General features: G+C 36.3%; 1 protein-coding gene across 1 annotated transcript; it reads left to right on the top strand.

Annotated features, from left to right (window-relative positions):
• The first annotated feature begins 2,804 nt into the window (after positions 1-2,804).
• On the top strand, positions 2,805-18,045 carry LOC114362587 (serine-rich adhesin for platelets). Its single transcript, XM_028318041.1, has 5 exons — positions 2,805-2,836; positions 10,602-10,737; positions 11,216-11,394; positions 11,483-17,182; positions 17,377-18,045. The coding sequence occupies exons 2-5, from the start codon at positions 10,662-10,664 to the stop codon at positions 17,644-17,646; spliced, it is 6,225 nt and encodes a 2,074-aa protein (XP_028173842.1). The 5' UTR covers positions 2,805-2,836; positions 10,602-10,661; the 3' UTR covers positions 17,647-18,045.
• The last annotated feature ends 40 nt before the right edge of the window (positions 18,046-18,085 follow it).

Below are 18,085 nucleotides of genomic sequence, written 5' to 3'. Positions count from 1 at the left end.
ATAATGAATAATAAATAAATAAATAAATAAATAAATAAATAAATAAATAAATAAATAAATAAATATTTTTAAAATAACTTAAAAAAAACGAACTTCCTAAGGTGGGAATCGAACCCACGAGCTATCTCCCGGCAAGCGAAAGGTAGTGGGTTCGATTCCCACCTTAGGCAGTTCGATTTTCTTAAGTTATTTAAAAAAGAGCTTAAATTACGATTACGATTGATAAGAGTGCATGTGCCATTTCAATGCAGTAACTTTCCCATAACTAATAGCTCTATTAGACCTTTATAGACTTGATAATAAGATTCATTGAAATGAGCTAACTATTTTTCTGATTCGTTTTAGAAATAAAATCATTCAGAGCTTTTACACAAATAACATGATGTTTATCTAGTACCTAATTACCTATTAGTTGCTTCTGTTGTTACTTAGTATAACATAGTATAACGCTATTAACCGTTTATTATAATTGTAGTTAATCTTAACTAATGTAGGCACATGTTGCAATTAGAGATTGCAAAATCCGGATTTTTCTTAAATCCGGTTTTCCGGATTTGTGTTACGTACAAATCCGGATTATCCGGATTTTTCGAATATTGGGTAATTTTTTTTAAACCATCAATTTAATTTAAATAAAACGTAGTTTTTTTCAAAAAGGTGTAAGTATTTGAAGAAAAGCGTTTTATTTTATTATCGCGCATGGAATTTATTCCTCTTTTTTTTCGGTTTGCGCTACAAGCCTTCGAAATTATTTGAACTTTGCATTTTTTTTTCGTTTTAGTACAACTGCATTTCAGAATAAAAACTTGCTTGTACCTATAAAATATTTTTTTTATTCTTCTTCTTGTCGTGTCGACAACAAACCTACACAGCGTCAGCCCAAAACTCCGCCACAAGAGTGGCGTTGTCAGTAGCCTTCATTAAATCTTCCTGCTTGCAGTTGTTTGGGCACGCAGGGCACGACATCATGTGCTTCGTCGACTGGGGAACAAAACCACACTTGCACTCCAAGTTTGATCCATCCAAGAATCCCCACCTGACACCTGAACAGATTGTCCTTACTACGGCAGACCTATCCGAAGTCTATAAAGATTTCCAGGTAGGCCAGGGGAGCTAATTTTTTTATTATAATTTTATTTTTCACTTTTAAGTTGTATTTCAATCTCAGGGCCCTGGTCATTATTTACGACCAAAGTGCTCGGGAAGACGAAACCAACGAACTCAAACTCTATAAGTTTCTGCCGTTTCGGTTAAGAGTTCCTATGGCCACCTCCTAGGAGATCCGTAAACGAATTAAAGTCGCTGACATACTAGCCCGACGGATACAAGCTTAAGTGGCAATGGGCAGGGCACATAGTACGCAGAACTGACGGCCGATGGGGCAGCAAGGTTCTGGAGTGACATGCAATAAATAATTTGAATTTGGAGTGGAGGCCGCGTACCGGAAAACGCAGTGTGGGACGTCCACCCACAAGGTGGACCGATAACATCATAAAGGTAGCAGGAAGGCGCTGGACGCAGGTCGCTACCAACCAGGCAACATGAAAAGCATTGGGGGGGCCTATGTTCAGCAGTGGACGTCCTATGGCTGAGATGATGATGATGATGACTTACACTTGCAAGGGATATTTGCCGATTTAGCTGCTCTTTAAAACTCAGCGATATGGTGTTTCAGAATCAGCGTCTCGTATAAAACTCACTGGCCGACTAGCGAATTCACTTACGCATGCGGCATAACGCGTTATTGTGCGACGAAGTGCGGGTGCGTTCAATAAAAACTTCGCTTGTTTTGCATCCATGTTGCATTCAATAGATATTTTGGTTTATGATTTTATGATAAAATTTTTGGGGTAAAATATTCGAAAAAACCGGATTTCAAAGTCAAAATCCGGATTTTTTTATAGCCTCAAAATCCGGATTTTTCAGATATTTTCGAATTTCGAATAATCCGGATTGCAATCTCTACTTTGTAGGTATATCCGGTTTGATCAGTTCAGTTCTAGACAGAATAGCCTGCAAGTCCTGTCAACTGGGAAAAATGTAATTAGCGATTTAGTTTACAACCTGACCATCAAACCCAGAACCTCTGACATGTGAGAGTCTCAATCACTTAGGACTGGTCCACAGAGAGTCAGGAGACGTTATGTTATATAAGACTGGACTGATTCATTTCGCTTTTTTCCATTCGCTTTTTTTCAGTCTTATTACTAATTTCTGACATTATCCGGGCACAAAACATACCTTTGTAATTATAAGTATAAAATATGCATTCGATAGTGCATTATCTAAATCTTTTTATCGACCCACGATAAGATTATATCGAGTAATCCCAGTAAGATAGATTACAACCTACGCGAAAAGAGATTCGATACAAAGACAGAAAATGAAGTCGCATAGGTACATTGAATAAACATTTTACTTATCTCCGGCACGGCTACTTGCTTCGATAGCAAAGCGGGCAATCATTTAAGGCGCGCGCACATCGCTTATGCAAGCGTGTTGCGTGCGCGCAGCCTGGCGCCGTAGCCTTGGCCGTGAGAAACCGTGAACTCATTTACTACGGGTCTACGAGCGTGCGAGATGATGGGTGGCCGGTTTATTGAGAAAACGATTAAATAAGCATCGATGGATAGCTGGTTTTAAAGCCTTTATGGGTAGTATGGGCACGCCAATATGAGCTATGGTCATCAATTTTTCGCACACTCACCTGGTATTTACTTTATTCAAGTTTTTAATTAAAGTCGGGGAAAATGAAAATGTAGCAGTCGTCTGGAAGAACCCTACTCCTCGACAAAAAATAGATGTTTTCGATTAACTTGGTGGTGAATATTATCAGGTAGGTACCTAATCGACAAAACCGTAAAAAGATACCTACTATCATGGACTAATATAATTAGTACCTATACTAGTAACAAAACAAAGCACTTCACTAACTGAAGAGTTTATGCAGTGCTTTGTTTTCAGTTAAGTTGCGATAAAAGTATCGCAAGTCGCGAAAGATAAGAGCGGTGGAACTCGCTGAACGCTAACCATACCAAAAAAGAGAGTGAATTTTAGGTGGTACATACCTATGACATTGACTGTCTCTACCTATTTGGTTTCAGTGTTATGGTCAAATACCCACCTACCTAATTTAAAATAAAAAAAAATAACTGTAATTTGTGCTCTATTTGTCTACTTAGGCAGAGGTCTGAGTTGCTAATTTGCTATTCCATTAGGACGAGAAAATTACCCACCCTCATTATCGTACCTGTTTATTTTCATGCAGGGTCCATAATGATGAACCAGGACCCTCCCCTAACACATCTCAATGTGTAGCCGGCTATTCTGATGCTATAAAACCAGTCTATGGATGATTATTATGGAAATTCTATATTTTTACGTCAATGCTTCATTATTTTACGTTTTGTAGAAGATAATCGTGTATGAATAGTTATCGCAAAAGTGTTTACTATGTTATTAGATGTTGATGAGTTCAGTTAACTTTGTGTAAGTTATTAACCTACCACATAGTTTAAAGTTTTAATCACGCGTAGAAAATGAAAATTTTCAGTTTCATAAATTGAAAATAAGGGCCTCACTTTTTATAATTCCTAAGGTCTAATTTCTAAGTTACATATAAATACTTTTGGAGACCACTAGGATAATGAAATAACAGTAAGGGTAGGTATAAAACTTACAACAAAAAATATATTTCCAATGAAGAAGTTGCTAATGGAGATTATTCAAGTTTTTATTCTTCACGACGCGTTAAGAATTGTGGTTTTAAAGTAAAAACTTATATTTGTACGTCCCATAAAATAATAATTAGCGGATATTATTCTATTTTAACTGCAGAAACGTTTTGTTATAAGACTTGAAAATAACGAAAAAAAAAGTACTCAGGGGGCGTTATTTTTTATGGGAATCCACCCTTCACAGGTTAGGAACGGAAAATGTATGGCTAAACCCCGGGCAACAGCAAGTGAACAACAAAGAAAACTTTAAAGTTATATCGAGTACCTATAATATGAAGATATTACTTAATCTTCTTACTTAGTTCTAAAGCGCACAATTTACCAGGCTGAGATTCGCTCACGATTCAAGTATCGAATCTTAGAAGGTGAATGGCATTTCTATAGGTTATATCTAAGTTGTTTCCGCGGAACGATTTATTTACCATTGTTTAAGTGCAGGACTCGGCAGATTCTGTCCGGTGATCCCTGAGTATGTGGGAGTCAGGACTTGTATGATGAGTTGCAGAAACTCCGCGTTGACTGCTATCCTAAAAGAACCGACATGAAATGGCATAATATTGAGCATCAAGTTTGTGAATGGAAAAGCGGTTAACTTACTGTCTAAAAATTCGTCTTAAGACAAAAACTGAAATTAAGTTTCACGGCAGTTGGATAGTTTTGACAAACTTACATGGATAAAGTTACCAAAGATATTAATAAATAGGTTAGTATATACCACTACTGATAAATTGGAAATTGAAATAAATTAAGTCTACTAAGTAATTTACAACAAGTTACTTAGATATTTTCAAATTGTATGTTACTCCACTCAGTAGCAGCATGTTCACGCTTTTCTGCGTTCAGCAAAATATGGAACATTAAAATAATCAAAATAAACAACTGCCTCTAGAAATCCTAGTTAAGAAACTAACGAGACAGGCCGAGTTATCGCGTTAGGGTTTTTGTTACACTCAACCTACCTGAGGGTAGTCACAATGTATTCCTAGACACCATTATCTGGAACCATCAGCTCACCACAAGAATGCCGTCCTGACCACGACTGTTGGAAAGGGAATCTCCTTGGAACCAGTTTTATCTTCGCTCTTCAAAAGTGGAAGTATTACATTTGTATCGAATCGAGTTACATTACTATTTAGCCTTATGCAATTTCACTGTCAGTGGCTTTGGTATTAACACTTAATTAATACGTCATTAATGGACAAGGTAGGTACAATTTTAGCGTTAAAATTTGTAGAGCCTGAGCCGCCATCGGGACGTGGCTATATTATCACAATAATTTCAGCAGCTTTTTGCGAGCTTTAGCAGCAGTGTAAGGGATAAATCTTATACTGTAATAAACACATTTTTATTTATCTATCTATAAAAGCGAAAGGTCACTCACTCACCCATCACGAAATCTCAGAAACTTACAAGTGCTTGGAGTCTCAAATTTTGCATGGGGTTCCTTTTAGAACGTAGGTGCTCACTAAGACGGTATTTTGCAAAATTCAACCCCTAAGTACCCGTACAAAGTCCGGGTGTTATCGCTTGCGATTAGATCTCTGCATTTGCCTTTTGATAAGAGATTCGACCATACCCGCTGTGGTGTCATACGCGAACTTATAGTGAACCACTGAAAACTTTTTGAAAAGTCAGTGAATCCAATATTTTCAAGTTTTTGAGTCAGTTCGAGTTGGTTACTTATTCTCATAGTTAAACGAATTTTATGGGCCATTATCAAACGTCAGCCTTATATCTTGTTGATTGATAGTTTTTAGATCAATAAAAAGTATACGGTGGCTTTGAACATAACCTATAATAATAAATTTAATAATGATACACTAATGCTTGATTATAGTTCACTTGAACTACAAATAGGGGCTATAATAACATGAACGTCCTTCAAATGGGCCATTATTTTCCTAATAGTGCTTAGCACACACTTGCGTTGTAAAATTTAAAAGATTTTTTTTATTAAAATAGGTAAAAAGTAGGTATTGAAATTGTTGATTCATAAACATGCAAGAAAATACTGTAAGCGTACAGGAGCGCTAAGAAAGAAGAATTAGCAATGCATTTTCAATATGAAAAAAATAATTTAACTAGAAATAGTTAACAAAAAACTGAGTTTATGCCTCGTTCTGTCGGGTCTGATTTTTATATTTTGTCGTAACATGTCAAGCTTTAAGCTTGTAGAATATAATAAGTATCTACCTAGTAATAGCTCCTTGATTTAATAGTAAATTAAAGCTCAAGACGCCACCATGATCATTTGTCCCTCATTGTACTCGAATCCGCGACCTCTGTAGTCTGTAGTCCGGAGCATACCATGGATCTGTCGATCGTCCAATCATCGTTACGTCCAAAAGCGTAGATTACCTTGTCATAACATACATAACAAACTAGACCAGTCAGTGTGCCACTGATGGCAGAACCAGCTGGGATGTCCAGTGTAATTGTTGCATCTCCAAGTAATTATACGACGAACCGACGCGTTTGTTTTAGGGTTCAATGGGAAAATAACAAGTTGTTAATATGATAGTGATGAGGTGTCTATTATCTTAGGTACAGACTATGATGTACCTAAACGATTAATTTTCTAGTAATCTGATTTCTGAAACTGTAGAGAATACCACTATTAGTTAATCTTACCGGGACAAACTTGACCTTCACTGGTAGGGTTTTATTGGCGGTCAAGCTGTAGATCCTAGCTACACAGGAGTAGCAGTGGTAGGAACGAGAGGTGGGAATAGTCCCGTATTTTTTTTGTTAGTTATCTTGAATACTCCATCATTATGCTACAACATTAAAACAGTAAATACAATGTAGAGTCCCTCGGTTTATTCTACCTTCAAACCTTGAACCCTTCTAAAATGATTAACATTGTATTGTACCTACTCAACCAGTCCCAATAGCTATCTAGAATTAATTTAATGGAAAAAGGTAAACCCCTTTACTTAAAGTGACGTTTAGAATGGTATATTGACACTTTTAAAAACTACTGTTCAACTATATTAACGACTCTCCTTCATTGTATTTTTTTTAAAACGAGAGAGAAATTATTAAGTTACACCATCAGACATGAGGGTATAATGTTCTTTTTAAATAAAATTAAAACATTATTTTCAATGCACAGTTTTTTTTTCATTTCCGGCTGAAATTGTCGGCGTTCGGTATTCAGAAAATGTGTTTTTATAGCAAGTGCTGGTAGTTTCTTGCTAATGTCTACAAGTAAACTTGTAGTCTCCATAAATTATAGACATTTATTTAATATTTATGTACAGTTTTAAATTTACAAATGAAGTAAGTTAATATTTTACAGGAGTTTTTTTTATTCAATTAAGTACTTACTTATTTACAGCGGTGCCGCATTGTTACTATAACGCAACACTTGCGTGTGCTGCGCAGCTACGGAACACAACACTAAATTGGAATCGCTCTTCAGTTGTTTCCTTCGTGTAAGGCTGGTTATTCACTTGTGACCTTTAAAGAATCGCCCGCGGCACCACCAGGAATCCGTTGAGAATGGCCCGCCAGTACTATGGGTGCCAATTTAAAATACAGACCACTCTTTTTATAAGCAACCATGTTTTTTGCATTGACATAAATAGTTATGTACATGCAAGTTTATTGCGTGATTTCTCGTAATAGTTTTTTGCTCTGAGATAAAGATAATCTGAACGTGTTTGTTATTGTTATTTGTTATGTTTTAACTCATTATGTTAACATATTCACCGATTTATACGAATTTGTAAGGCTAGGTTTTAAAATTAGTTTTTAAAATTAGGTTTTAAAGTTAGTAGTAGACAAAAACTGATGAAATGACTCTTCTTCTTTGAACAAACACAAATTAAACCTGCATATTGTCTTTAAAAAGTTGCAGTTCCTTTATTTCGTTCATTTACTTAGGTACTTACTCGTAACTATGTTCATGCAGGGTATCCTTTTAGTGTATAAAACCATTTTAAACTTAGTTAATCTTTTTTCACTAATGACTAATTACTTACCTGGAGAGCTGGATATGACCTTTACCTCAAATGAAAAAGAATTAATCTGGATTCAACTCGCATTTAATGACAAAATAAAACAAAATAAAAATCTGTATTTACCCATATCTATCTTATGACTGTACCTTTGCCCGTATTTTTCTTCTCTTTGTACCTAGCTTTAATTATAAAGGTTATACAATAAAATTCACTCTAAATTTAAAAACTCCGAAAACTCATTTATTTTTGCAAAAGCACTTTTACACGTTTCACCACCTTAACCCTACACCACTGCTTCGGGACAATAAATGAGCCAGTGCTGGAATATTTAGGAAAAATATTCTTTGTCCTAGAAATATAATAACTTTTACCAACTTCTAAAATACTATTTAAATCCAAAAGCATAAAAAATATGGGACACTATGTCATCATTATCATGAGGTCAAATTAGTCTCTACTGCAGAAGAACGATCTTCTCATATTCACCAAAGTTAGGGAGAATGGATGGAATAGACGATAGGAAGATGGGTTGGAGAAAACAGTAATAACTAAGGTCTCCATGCAAAAATGATTTTTGTTTAATTTAGATAAAAAAAATCGGAAATTTTGTGTGCGTTTGTTTAATATTAACGTGTCAAAAGTCCTATTAAAAAACGTGTTCCCAACTCTGTTTACGCAGCAAATACCTTTCTTATAAATCACCCAACACACCTCAGAGTGAAAAATAATGGATGTTGATTGTAATTGAGGAGTTGTTCAATTAAATTGCTATTTATATTTTATAGCCCCTATAATTTATGATTGGCACAGTAAAAATAAAGTGGGTGTCCTTGAGAGGGTTGGTAACCTCACATCGCCTGTGGGATACAGGCTCCATCGATTGAAATGATAAGAAAAACATGTTAATTGTAAAGAACTATTGCAAAACAAAAAATGTGCTTGGTATCAAACAGAAATAACGAAACAAATGAATAGAAGAGACTTAGGATAACTTATTAAAGAAGATAGTGAAGATGTTTTAATGAAAATTATTGAGTCATAGATGAACAGTTAGTATACTAGCTTTCGCTTACGGATTCGCCTGCAAGAATTTAGGCCTATCACACAGTCAGATCTCACTCGTATATTATATTTTGTTCAAAAACCCTTAACGTATATGTTTCATATCGCTAAGATTAGAAATGATTGATTCCTCAAACTTTCACTCCCTTCAAGTTTTACTTTCGCTACAAAAAGTAGCCCTTAATTATTTAATTAATTAGTTGGTTAGGTAAGTACATAAACATTCACCGTCCGTACCTTTTATTGTAAACAAGTGCGAGTCGGACTCGCGCACGAATGGTTCCGTACGACGCGACGCTTTTCTTTTTGTGTGGGAGTCCCCTTGCAATATTTATTTTATTCTGTTATTTCTTGTTATAGCGGCAAAAAAAAAAACATAATGTGAGAAAATTTTCATTGTTTAGCTATCACGGTTCATGAGACCAGTCTAGTAAGACAGTGGAGTCGTAGTAATAGGGTGCCGTTTTTTATCCTTTGGGTGCGAAACTCTAAAACATTTGTTTATGATTGACGATATTCACAGCAGAAAGTATGTTAGTATATCGCTTACGTAAGCAATGCATGGGTCAATCGAGGCCGTTAGCATTGGGCCACGCAATGTTCTTGACCTACAAGTGCATTTCCTTTATGAGCCAAATTCTGCCTTGTAGTACGGACTTACTGCTGCACTGTTTTGCTTTTTAGTTGTAATGGCTAGGTAACCAAAAGTCCCTGTTCGAAGTAGGACTTGAAATTTATATCTTGACAACCCGATCAGTCTCTTTCAGGTAGGTTCATAATAAACGTGTGGATAAAATATACAAATATACCTATACTAATTCTCATAAAAATCTAATCAACGGTATTCGCATGTAATACCGTAGCCATAGGCGGTTCAATATAGTCTGGAATAAGGTACAATTTTCATTCAAGCTTTTAAAATTATAATAGGACGTGTGTTTAAGCGCGTTTAAAAAACCTATTTGCTGAAATAAATTAATTGCTTACTGAAAATTTTTACTATAAACCTTCTTCCACATGAGAGTAAGACCTAGCGTGTAAAGTAAACTACGCAAACTCGGAGGTAAAATTAAATGGGGGCATAGATACGGATCTCCACTATCGCTGATATAGAACGATAAAATCGTATCACGTTCATTGTACAGCTTTGGGCATCTCTGCCAAGATCGTGCCAGTGGAGTGCATTCGATTCACAAGTGCAAGCGATAATGACCTCAATTGACTGCCCTTTGCTTGCATTTCCTTATGATGTTACGTCACAATGTGATATCGCAAGGCAGCACATTTACAGATACCACAATGATTATTTATTTATTGTTCCACACGATAAAGACCATCAAAAGAAAGTCTTTAGCTCAATAACTAATGAGATAATTAAATTTTATTACACAACATTTTATAAAATAACGCACTTTTATTGAATTTTTTTTTCAATAAAACCAATTTATTACCCTAATTTCTTACTTAAAAAATATTTTATAAAATTAAGCGTTTTGTGAAATTCCAACTTTCTGCACATTCTAAGGCTGAGTTGCACCTACTTAATTATAACAATAGTGTTTCTTGTATGGAGTTTGACACATTTTTGACGTTTATTAGTTAAAGTACTCGTATGATGGTGCAACTCAGCCTAAATGTGTTTGTAGAATTTGAACTTTCTAAACATTTTATGCATCTTACAGTCAGTCAAAGCAAACTATTTTATTAACTAGTCGGATAAATTACAGCGATATGTTAAGACTCGTATCTGCCTAATATAATAATATGGTTAAAAGAGTATTTTAATGCTTTTATAATTTTCCTTACAAAGACGATGACATGATTGATGTTGTTCCAGGTCCGAAGATAACGCAAAATGGCTTCATCATAACCACAGAACCGGACGGGATTGGCAAATATGGGGATGACACTTGCGGGGTTCCTTCTGCCGCTACTACTTGTTCTACCCGTAAAAGGAGTAGACTTAAGAAATGGTTGGTTTGTTAATCATTAATAAAACATATCGCAATCAAGTTCAACAACAAGTGTTCCGATGATGTGATTCGTGTGTACCTACAACCTATATTATTTAATTTTAAGCTACATATTATTATGGTAAGTATTTCTACATAATTCTTATAGAAATACTGCCTATAACTTTACTAAGTTTAAAATGACTTTACATTATGAAGCTAAACACTTTATGCATCGCTCCTAATGCAGTATCGTAATTGTTATAGCTGTGCCCTGAGCACGAATTAACTTGTAATAGCGGTGCTGTCTAATTTTCCATACAAAATATTTCAAATAAACGATAACAATATAATAACGAAAATTATATTTTTTCGTGCTCAGGGCACTGAAATTTTCCGACCAAAATGTATTAACTGTAGTATATTTTTATAAATAACCTACCAATTAAGAAGCAAAAGGTACGTCCTTTACAGCTGTTATTAAAAGTTTCATTTACAGGCACGCTACCCGAAGATGCGCGCGAAGCAAGGGCAAGCAAGCGAGTTGTGAGGTTATACTCAGGTACCAGGCCGAAACCGATCGTGTGTGAACATGAAGGCTTCCAAGCAGACCCTGCAGACTGCACCATCTTCCATCGCTGCATGAAAAATGGAAACGGGAGATATGTGTCGTTTAAGGTGAATTTTCCTTTTATATTCTCAGTTAATAATTTGAAATTAGCACAACGCCTGCAAGACTCAAACTGTTCATTTTGTATTTTTTCAGTTCCAATGTGGCCCAGGAACCATATACGATCCAGATACTGAAATATGTAATCATCCACAAAGCACAAAGCGGACCGAATGCGGTGGCAGTTTACATATCCCAAGCGTTGAATTTGCTTTCGATAATGAGATAAATCGAGAAGTTCCATCGCCTATAAGTACTAGACATCCGGAAAGTACTGAAAAAGTTGTAGCCATACATCATTTTTCTACACAAAAAACAACACGGCCTGAGACATCGAGTTTTGCATCGAAATACCCGTGGGCATTAACGACTCATCTGTATTCAAATGCCGCTGTTTCTACATTGGCCCCATTTGTAAATAAACAACAGCAAACAGAATCTTCTAAAGCACCATCGACAAAACGAGAAGTCCCATCTAGTTATTTTACAACGCCGTTTTCCCAGAAACTTTATTCAACTACAGCCAAAATAGATTTTCAGTATCCAGCGTCAAATTTACAATCTGGGGACCTTTGTACAGCTAATGGCTTTATGGGCGATAGCGAGAACTGTCGCAAATTTTACAGATGTATAAGTAACCAACGAGGTGGTTTCATTAGATATGAGTTCTTGTGTAACGATCCCACGATTTGGGATGAAGATAAGAAAGCTTGTAACCATGCTTGGGCTGTCACAAGAAGAAGATGTGGCAGGGAAAGTTTTATAGATGATAAAAGTGAGTCCAAAAAAACTGTAATGAAAGTAACTCGGTCTGAACTCACCACCACTAGCAAAACCACCAGTTTACCATCTCAATCGCAGTTACAGATAAATTACGGTTCAAAGGTAACTCAAACACAAACTCAAATAAGTAATGGGTCTGTTGTACAAAATCAAACCCAAATTAACTATGGAAATGATACAAACATCAAAAATGATAAGCCTAGTATTGTTCAAAATCAAACACAAATTAGTCACGGAAACGCAGTAAGTCAATCACAGACTCAGATTAATTATGGCGACGAAGCGGTACAAACACAGTTGCAAATAGATCATTCAAAGGAAGCTAGTCAGGCCCAGATGCAAATTAGTCAAACTTCAAGTACTACAAAAACTACTCAATACAGTGACCATCAAATGGTCTCAACTACAAGTTCCAATAATGGGTGCACTGAGAGTGGTTTCATGGGAGACTCAAAAGACTGTAAGAAATTTTACCGTTGTGTTGACAATGGAAAAGGTGGATTTACTCGATATGAGTTTTCTTGTGGAGAAGGGACTGTATGGGATCCAAATCTTGAAGCTTGTAATCATGCGTGGGCTGTTAAAGAATGTGGTGGAAAAGCACCATCTGGATCTACAACAAAAAGTACAACAAAAGTACCACAAAGTACGACTAAAGTTTCTGAAATTCCATCAACTTCGTCTACAACAACATCTTCTACTACTTCAACAAGCACTCAAAATTACTATTCGACTACAGAGTCTGAAGATGATGATAATAATGACATTGGTTACGGAAACCAACCTGTATCGCCTGCAACAGCTAAGCCTGCAGAACAAGTTACTACTGAATATAAAGAACCACAAAGTCCTAGCGATAATAAATGTAAATCAAGTGGATTTATGGGTGATAATAAAGATTGCAAAAAGTTTTATAGATGCGTGGACAATGGAAATGGAGGATACACTCGATACGAATTTTCTTGCGGAGAAGGTACAGTTTGGGACCAAACCATTGAAGCATGTAATCATGCATGGGCTGTTAAAAATTGTGGTGGAAATGCTGAATTCGAACATCCCACGGATAAGTCTACAACTACAACTATAGTATCTACAACAAGTACCCAAACATCGCCACAAAATGATGATTATGACACGGGATATGGGCTACAGCCATCACATGATCAGCCATCTTCTACAATTAAACCAACTACAATAAAATCAACTACCACAACACTTCAATCATTATCTTCTGAGTCTAGTATTGGAAATATTTGTACGTCAAGTGGTTTTATGGGAGACAACAAAGACTGCAAAAAGTTTTACAGATGTGTCGAAAATGGAAACGGTGGGTATACCAGATACGAGTTCTCATGTGGTGAAGGCACAGTTTGGGATCCTAAAATCCAATCATGTAACCATGCTTGGGCGGTTGAAAAATGTGGGGGTAACTCAGTGGAAGACGTAAATAAAGTAGAATCAACTACCCAAAAAGAGACACGTCCTACTTCTTCAACTTCAACCCAATCCAATGAACCAGATGATAATAACGATGTTGGATATGGACAACAAAGTCAAGAGCCACAACCTAGTACTAGTACAACATATCATCCTGAAAATCAGAGCCCAGGCACAAATAAATGTTCAACTAGTGGATTCATGGGAGACCCAAATGATTGTAAAAAGTTTTACAGGTGTGTTGATAATGGCGATAGTACATTTACGCGTTACGAATTCTCTTGTGGTGAAGGCACAGTTTGGGACTCTAAAATTGATGCATGTAATCATGCATGGGCAGTCGAGAAATGTGGAAGTACAAGTTCGTCTACTTCTTCTACAAGTAGCTCAACGACGCCAATTAATAACGAAGGAAATTCTAATAACTATCCTGTACAAAGTGATGAGTATCCAAGCCAAACTACAACTTCGACGGTAACTTCTTTATCAACAACCTCCTCATTAAATGTAGACAATAATTGCCAAAACAGTGGTTTCATGGGTGATACTCAAGATTGTAAAAAGTTCTATAGGTGTGTCGAAGATGGTAATGGAAAATATACTCGCTACGAATTTGCTTGTGGTGAAGGAACTGTTTGGGATCAAAGCATAGAAGCTTGTAACCATGCTTGGGCTGTAAGTAGACACTGTGCCGATGAAGGGAATAATAATCAATCCGGTAATGTGGAACTTACGACCCAACACTCTTCAAGTTCTGAAACAGAAAAAGAAGATCAAAGTTACAATAAGCCAACTACTCAAAAAACATCCACTTCGACTATCTATTCTGAACCATCAGGATATGAATGTACTCAAGAAGGATTTTACGGCGATAATAATAACTGTAAAAAATTCTATAGGTGTGTTGATAACGGACAAGGTGGTTTTATTAAGTATGAATTTACATGTGGCGAAGGTACAGTATGGAACCAGGATGTACAAACTTGTGACCATGAGACTTCTGATAGTAAATGCAGTTCTCCAGCTCCCGGACCTACGACTACGAAGCCAAATTATGAACAGGACACTATGTCACCAGAGTCTACAACAAAAGCGCTGGAATCCTCAACAACACATAGTGAAAATACTTCACAAAAACCGCAATCACCTAGCAATAAATGCGAAAATGAAGGATTTTACGGTGATCCAAATGATTGCAAAAAGTTTTATAGATGTGTGGATGACGGCAAAGGTGACTTTACAAAATACGAGTTTACTTGTGGTGATGGCACTATCTGGGACCAAGAAATTTTAGCATGTAATCATGAAAGCAGTAATAGCAAATGTACGAGTAGTAACATGAATCTAGCAACTACAACTTCAGCTACAGATACTGGCTCAGGCAGTTCATCATCAACACAAGAAAATCAAACAACTCCCAAACCTGAAACGACTAGTATTAGTTCAGGTAGCGATAAATGTGCAATGGAGGGATTCTTTGCTAATACAAATGATTGCAAGAAGTTTTACAGATGTGTAGATAATGGAAAGGGCGGTTTCACCAAATATGATTTCACATGTGGGGAAGGTACCGTCTGGGTCCAGGAAATACAAGCTTGTGATTACGATAATGATATATCAAGTTGTACCAATAAAGATAGCTCTTCAAATCCTCAGACTATAGAAGAAAAGCCCGTACCTACAGAATCTTCCCCAACAGGACAAGCAACTTCAGATTCTCAACCTTTAGATAAGGAAGACGATGAGTATCCAAGCGAAAGTTCTAGTAAACCGTCAAATACAGATGAAAAATGTACATCTGAAGGCTTTTTCGGAAACAAAAACGATTGTACTCGATTTTATAGATGTGTCGATAATGGTCAAGGTGGTTACACAAAATATGATTTTACTTGTGGCGAAGGTACTGCGTGGGATTCAAATATTCAGACTTGTAATCATAAAAGTGAAGTTGATAGTTGTCAGAAAACCAACCAAGAAAGTTCATCTGAAGCAAGCCATGATGAAGGATCTTCACAAACTACAGGAAGTACAAGTACAGGTAATGAACCCACTAGTTCGAAACCTCCAAGTAAAGATAAATGTGAACAAGAAGGCTTCTTTGGGAACTCCCAAGACTGTACTAAGTTCTATAGATGTGTTGATAACGGTAATGGCGGGTTAACAAAATATGACTTTACATGTGGGGAAGGAACCATATGGGACCAAGATCTTACAACATGTAACCACCCACAAGACGTGGCTAATCCATCGTGTAAAAGTGATGAAGATAATCAGTCATCTTCAGAAATGTCATCGTCTACAGAGGGTTCATCGTCATCCTCAGCTTCATCTTCATCAACTGCGTCCCAAAGTTCTGAAGGAACAACTGAAAGTAGTAATCAAGGATCATCTAATTGTTCTCAAGAATCTTCGTCTAAAAAACCTGAAAGTCAAAGTGTAAAGTGCGAGAAAGCAGGATTCTTTGCAGATCCAAATGATTGCAAAAAGTTTTATAGATGCGTTGATTGGGATGGTGATGGAAAGCGATTTTCAATTTATCATTTTGACTGTGGAGAAGGTACAATTTGGGATCCACAACTAGAAACATGCAACCACGAAGACTCAGTGTATCCACCACGTGACTGTAGTGGAAGTCAAAGTGCAAACGCTTCACAAGAAACAACTTCAACTACAACACAGAAATCCACAACAACTGAACAGAGTTCTACAACAGAATCGACTACAACTCAATCATCTACCGAAGAAAGTACAACTCAACAAATATCTTCAAGTGAGCAAACTACTCAACAGACGACGACTGAACACACCACAACTCAAGAACCAAGCACAAGTGAATCAGTTACCACTGAAAAAACTACTACAACAACAACACAAGAACCGACAACGACGACTACTACCCAACAATCATCTACTGATGGAACAACTACTACCCAGCAATCTACTGATGGAACAACTACTACCCAGCAATCTACTGATGGAACAACTACTACCCAGCAATCTACTGATGGAACAACTACTACCCAGCAATCTACTGATGTAACAACTACGACACAGCAGACAACTGATGTTACAACTACTACACAGCAAAACACAACAAGTGAAACTACGACTCAAGAATCTTCAAGCACAGATGAAACTACAACAGAATCAATGACAACAGAACAGCAGTCAACTACTACAGAAAAATCTAGCGAGCAAAGTACTACCCAGCAGCAAACAACAACTGGACAAGAAACCACCACTACTGAAAGTACGACCACAGAAAGTAGTCAAGGCACGACATCACAAGAAACATCGGCTGAAAAAGACTGTCCCGAAACTGAGGATGACCAGTATTTGTATGTTTGCCCAACCTCATTCAGAAGGCACCCTAAATACTGTAACATGTTTTATCAATGCACAGAAGACAATGATAGTCATGACGTGAAAATAGCTAGTTTCAAATGCCCAAATAACACAATTTATGATGAAAGCAAATCACAATGTGTAGAAGAAGATAAGGCAGATAAGAAATGTAATGGTCAAACAGCGCAGCGGCACAGAGTCAAACGATTGAACTTAAATTACAAAGAACCGGTAAGTGTTATGCAAATACTCGTACATTTAAAATAAAATTTTACTTAGTTACATAACACTGTAGTTAATTTAAAAAATTGAAGAGTATTTTTTCGTAGTTCCAGTTCCAGTTTTCATTGTTTAGCTAACTGTTGATTGAATTTGAGCCTGGACTATAAATTAAAATGTTTTAATTGTTAAAATTGTTTGTTTAGATCGAGGCCAGCCGCAGCAAGCACACTTGTTCTGGTGTGGGATATTATCCATACGAAGAAAATGAATGCTCTGGAATATTCCTTAAGTGCGAATCAACGAAAGCGGGCAAAATTAGAGGCTACGTGTACCGATGCCCTGAAGGATACACCTATTGGTCCATAAGCAAACGTTGCGAAAAGAGAAGCCATATGAAGGGCTGCAAGCAATCGGATAAAAGTTGGCGGGAACGATGGGAAATCCCTGTAGAGAAAAAGAATATAGCCAAGTGATATTGGGATGTATATTTACTGACACATACTAGTAAGCATCAATGTTTGCAAGTACTTGTAGTATCGACTTTTAAGAACTCATGTTGTACATATTAATAATAAGTTCTAAGTAAGTTAGATAATGTAGGATTGTCATAATGGCATGAGATTAGATCTTAAACACACCACAATATTTTGGTATAATTAATAATTATGGAATGATAAATAATTAAACAGACCAATATTACCTATTAGATGATTTACTAGTCTAGTCTATTAAAAATGTGTTGTTTAAGATGAGTAACAATGATTAAGCTGCCATAATGTTAAGATAAAAAAATCTCAAACTTGTGAACAAAATATTGTACTAACTGAACAATATTTTGAGCACGACTGAATTTTAGTATTTAAAATTATACGAATGCCTAAATTAATTGATTTTTATTATTTCCTTCTTTAT

Source organism: Ostrinia furnacalis, unplaced genomic scaffold, assembly GCF_004193835.3.
Source record: "Ostrinia furnacalis isolate ACB-3 unplaced genomic scaffold, ASM419383v2 OfSCF6633, whole genome shotgun sequence".
NCBI classification, from domain to species: domain Eukaryota; kingdom Metazoa; phylum Arthropoda; class Insecta; order Lepidoptera; family Crambidae; genus Ostrinia; species Ostrinia furnacalis.
This window is presented reverse-complemented; position numbering and strand designations above follow the sequence as displayed.

What these genes read in the sequence shown, in the direction of transcription:
- LOC114362587 (XM_028318041.1), top strand. Translation starts at nt 10,662, where the DNA reads ATGGGGATGACACTTGCGGGGTTCCTTCTGCCGCTACTACTTGTTCTA. An exon ending in AGGAGTAGACTTAAGAAATG is followed by an intron (nt 10,738 to 11,215) that starts GTTGGTTTGTTA and finishes TTTCATTTACAG; the next exon opens with GCACGCTACCCGAAGATGCG. An exon ending in ACTTAAATTACAAAGAACCG is followed by an intron (nt 17,183 to 17,376) that starts GTAAGTGTTATG and finishes TTGTTTGTTTAG; the next exon opens with ATCGAGGCCAGCCGCAGCAA.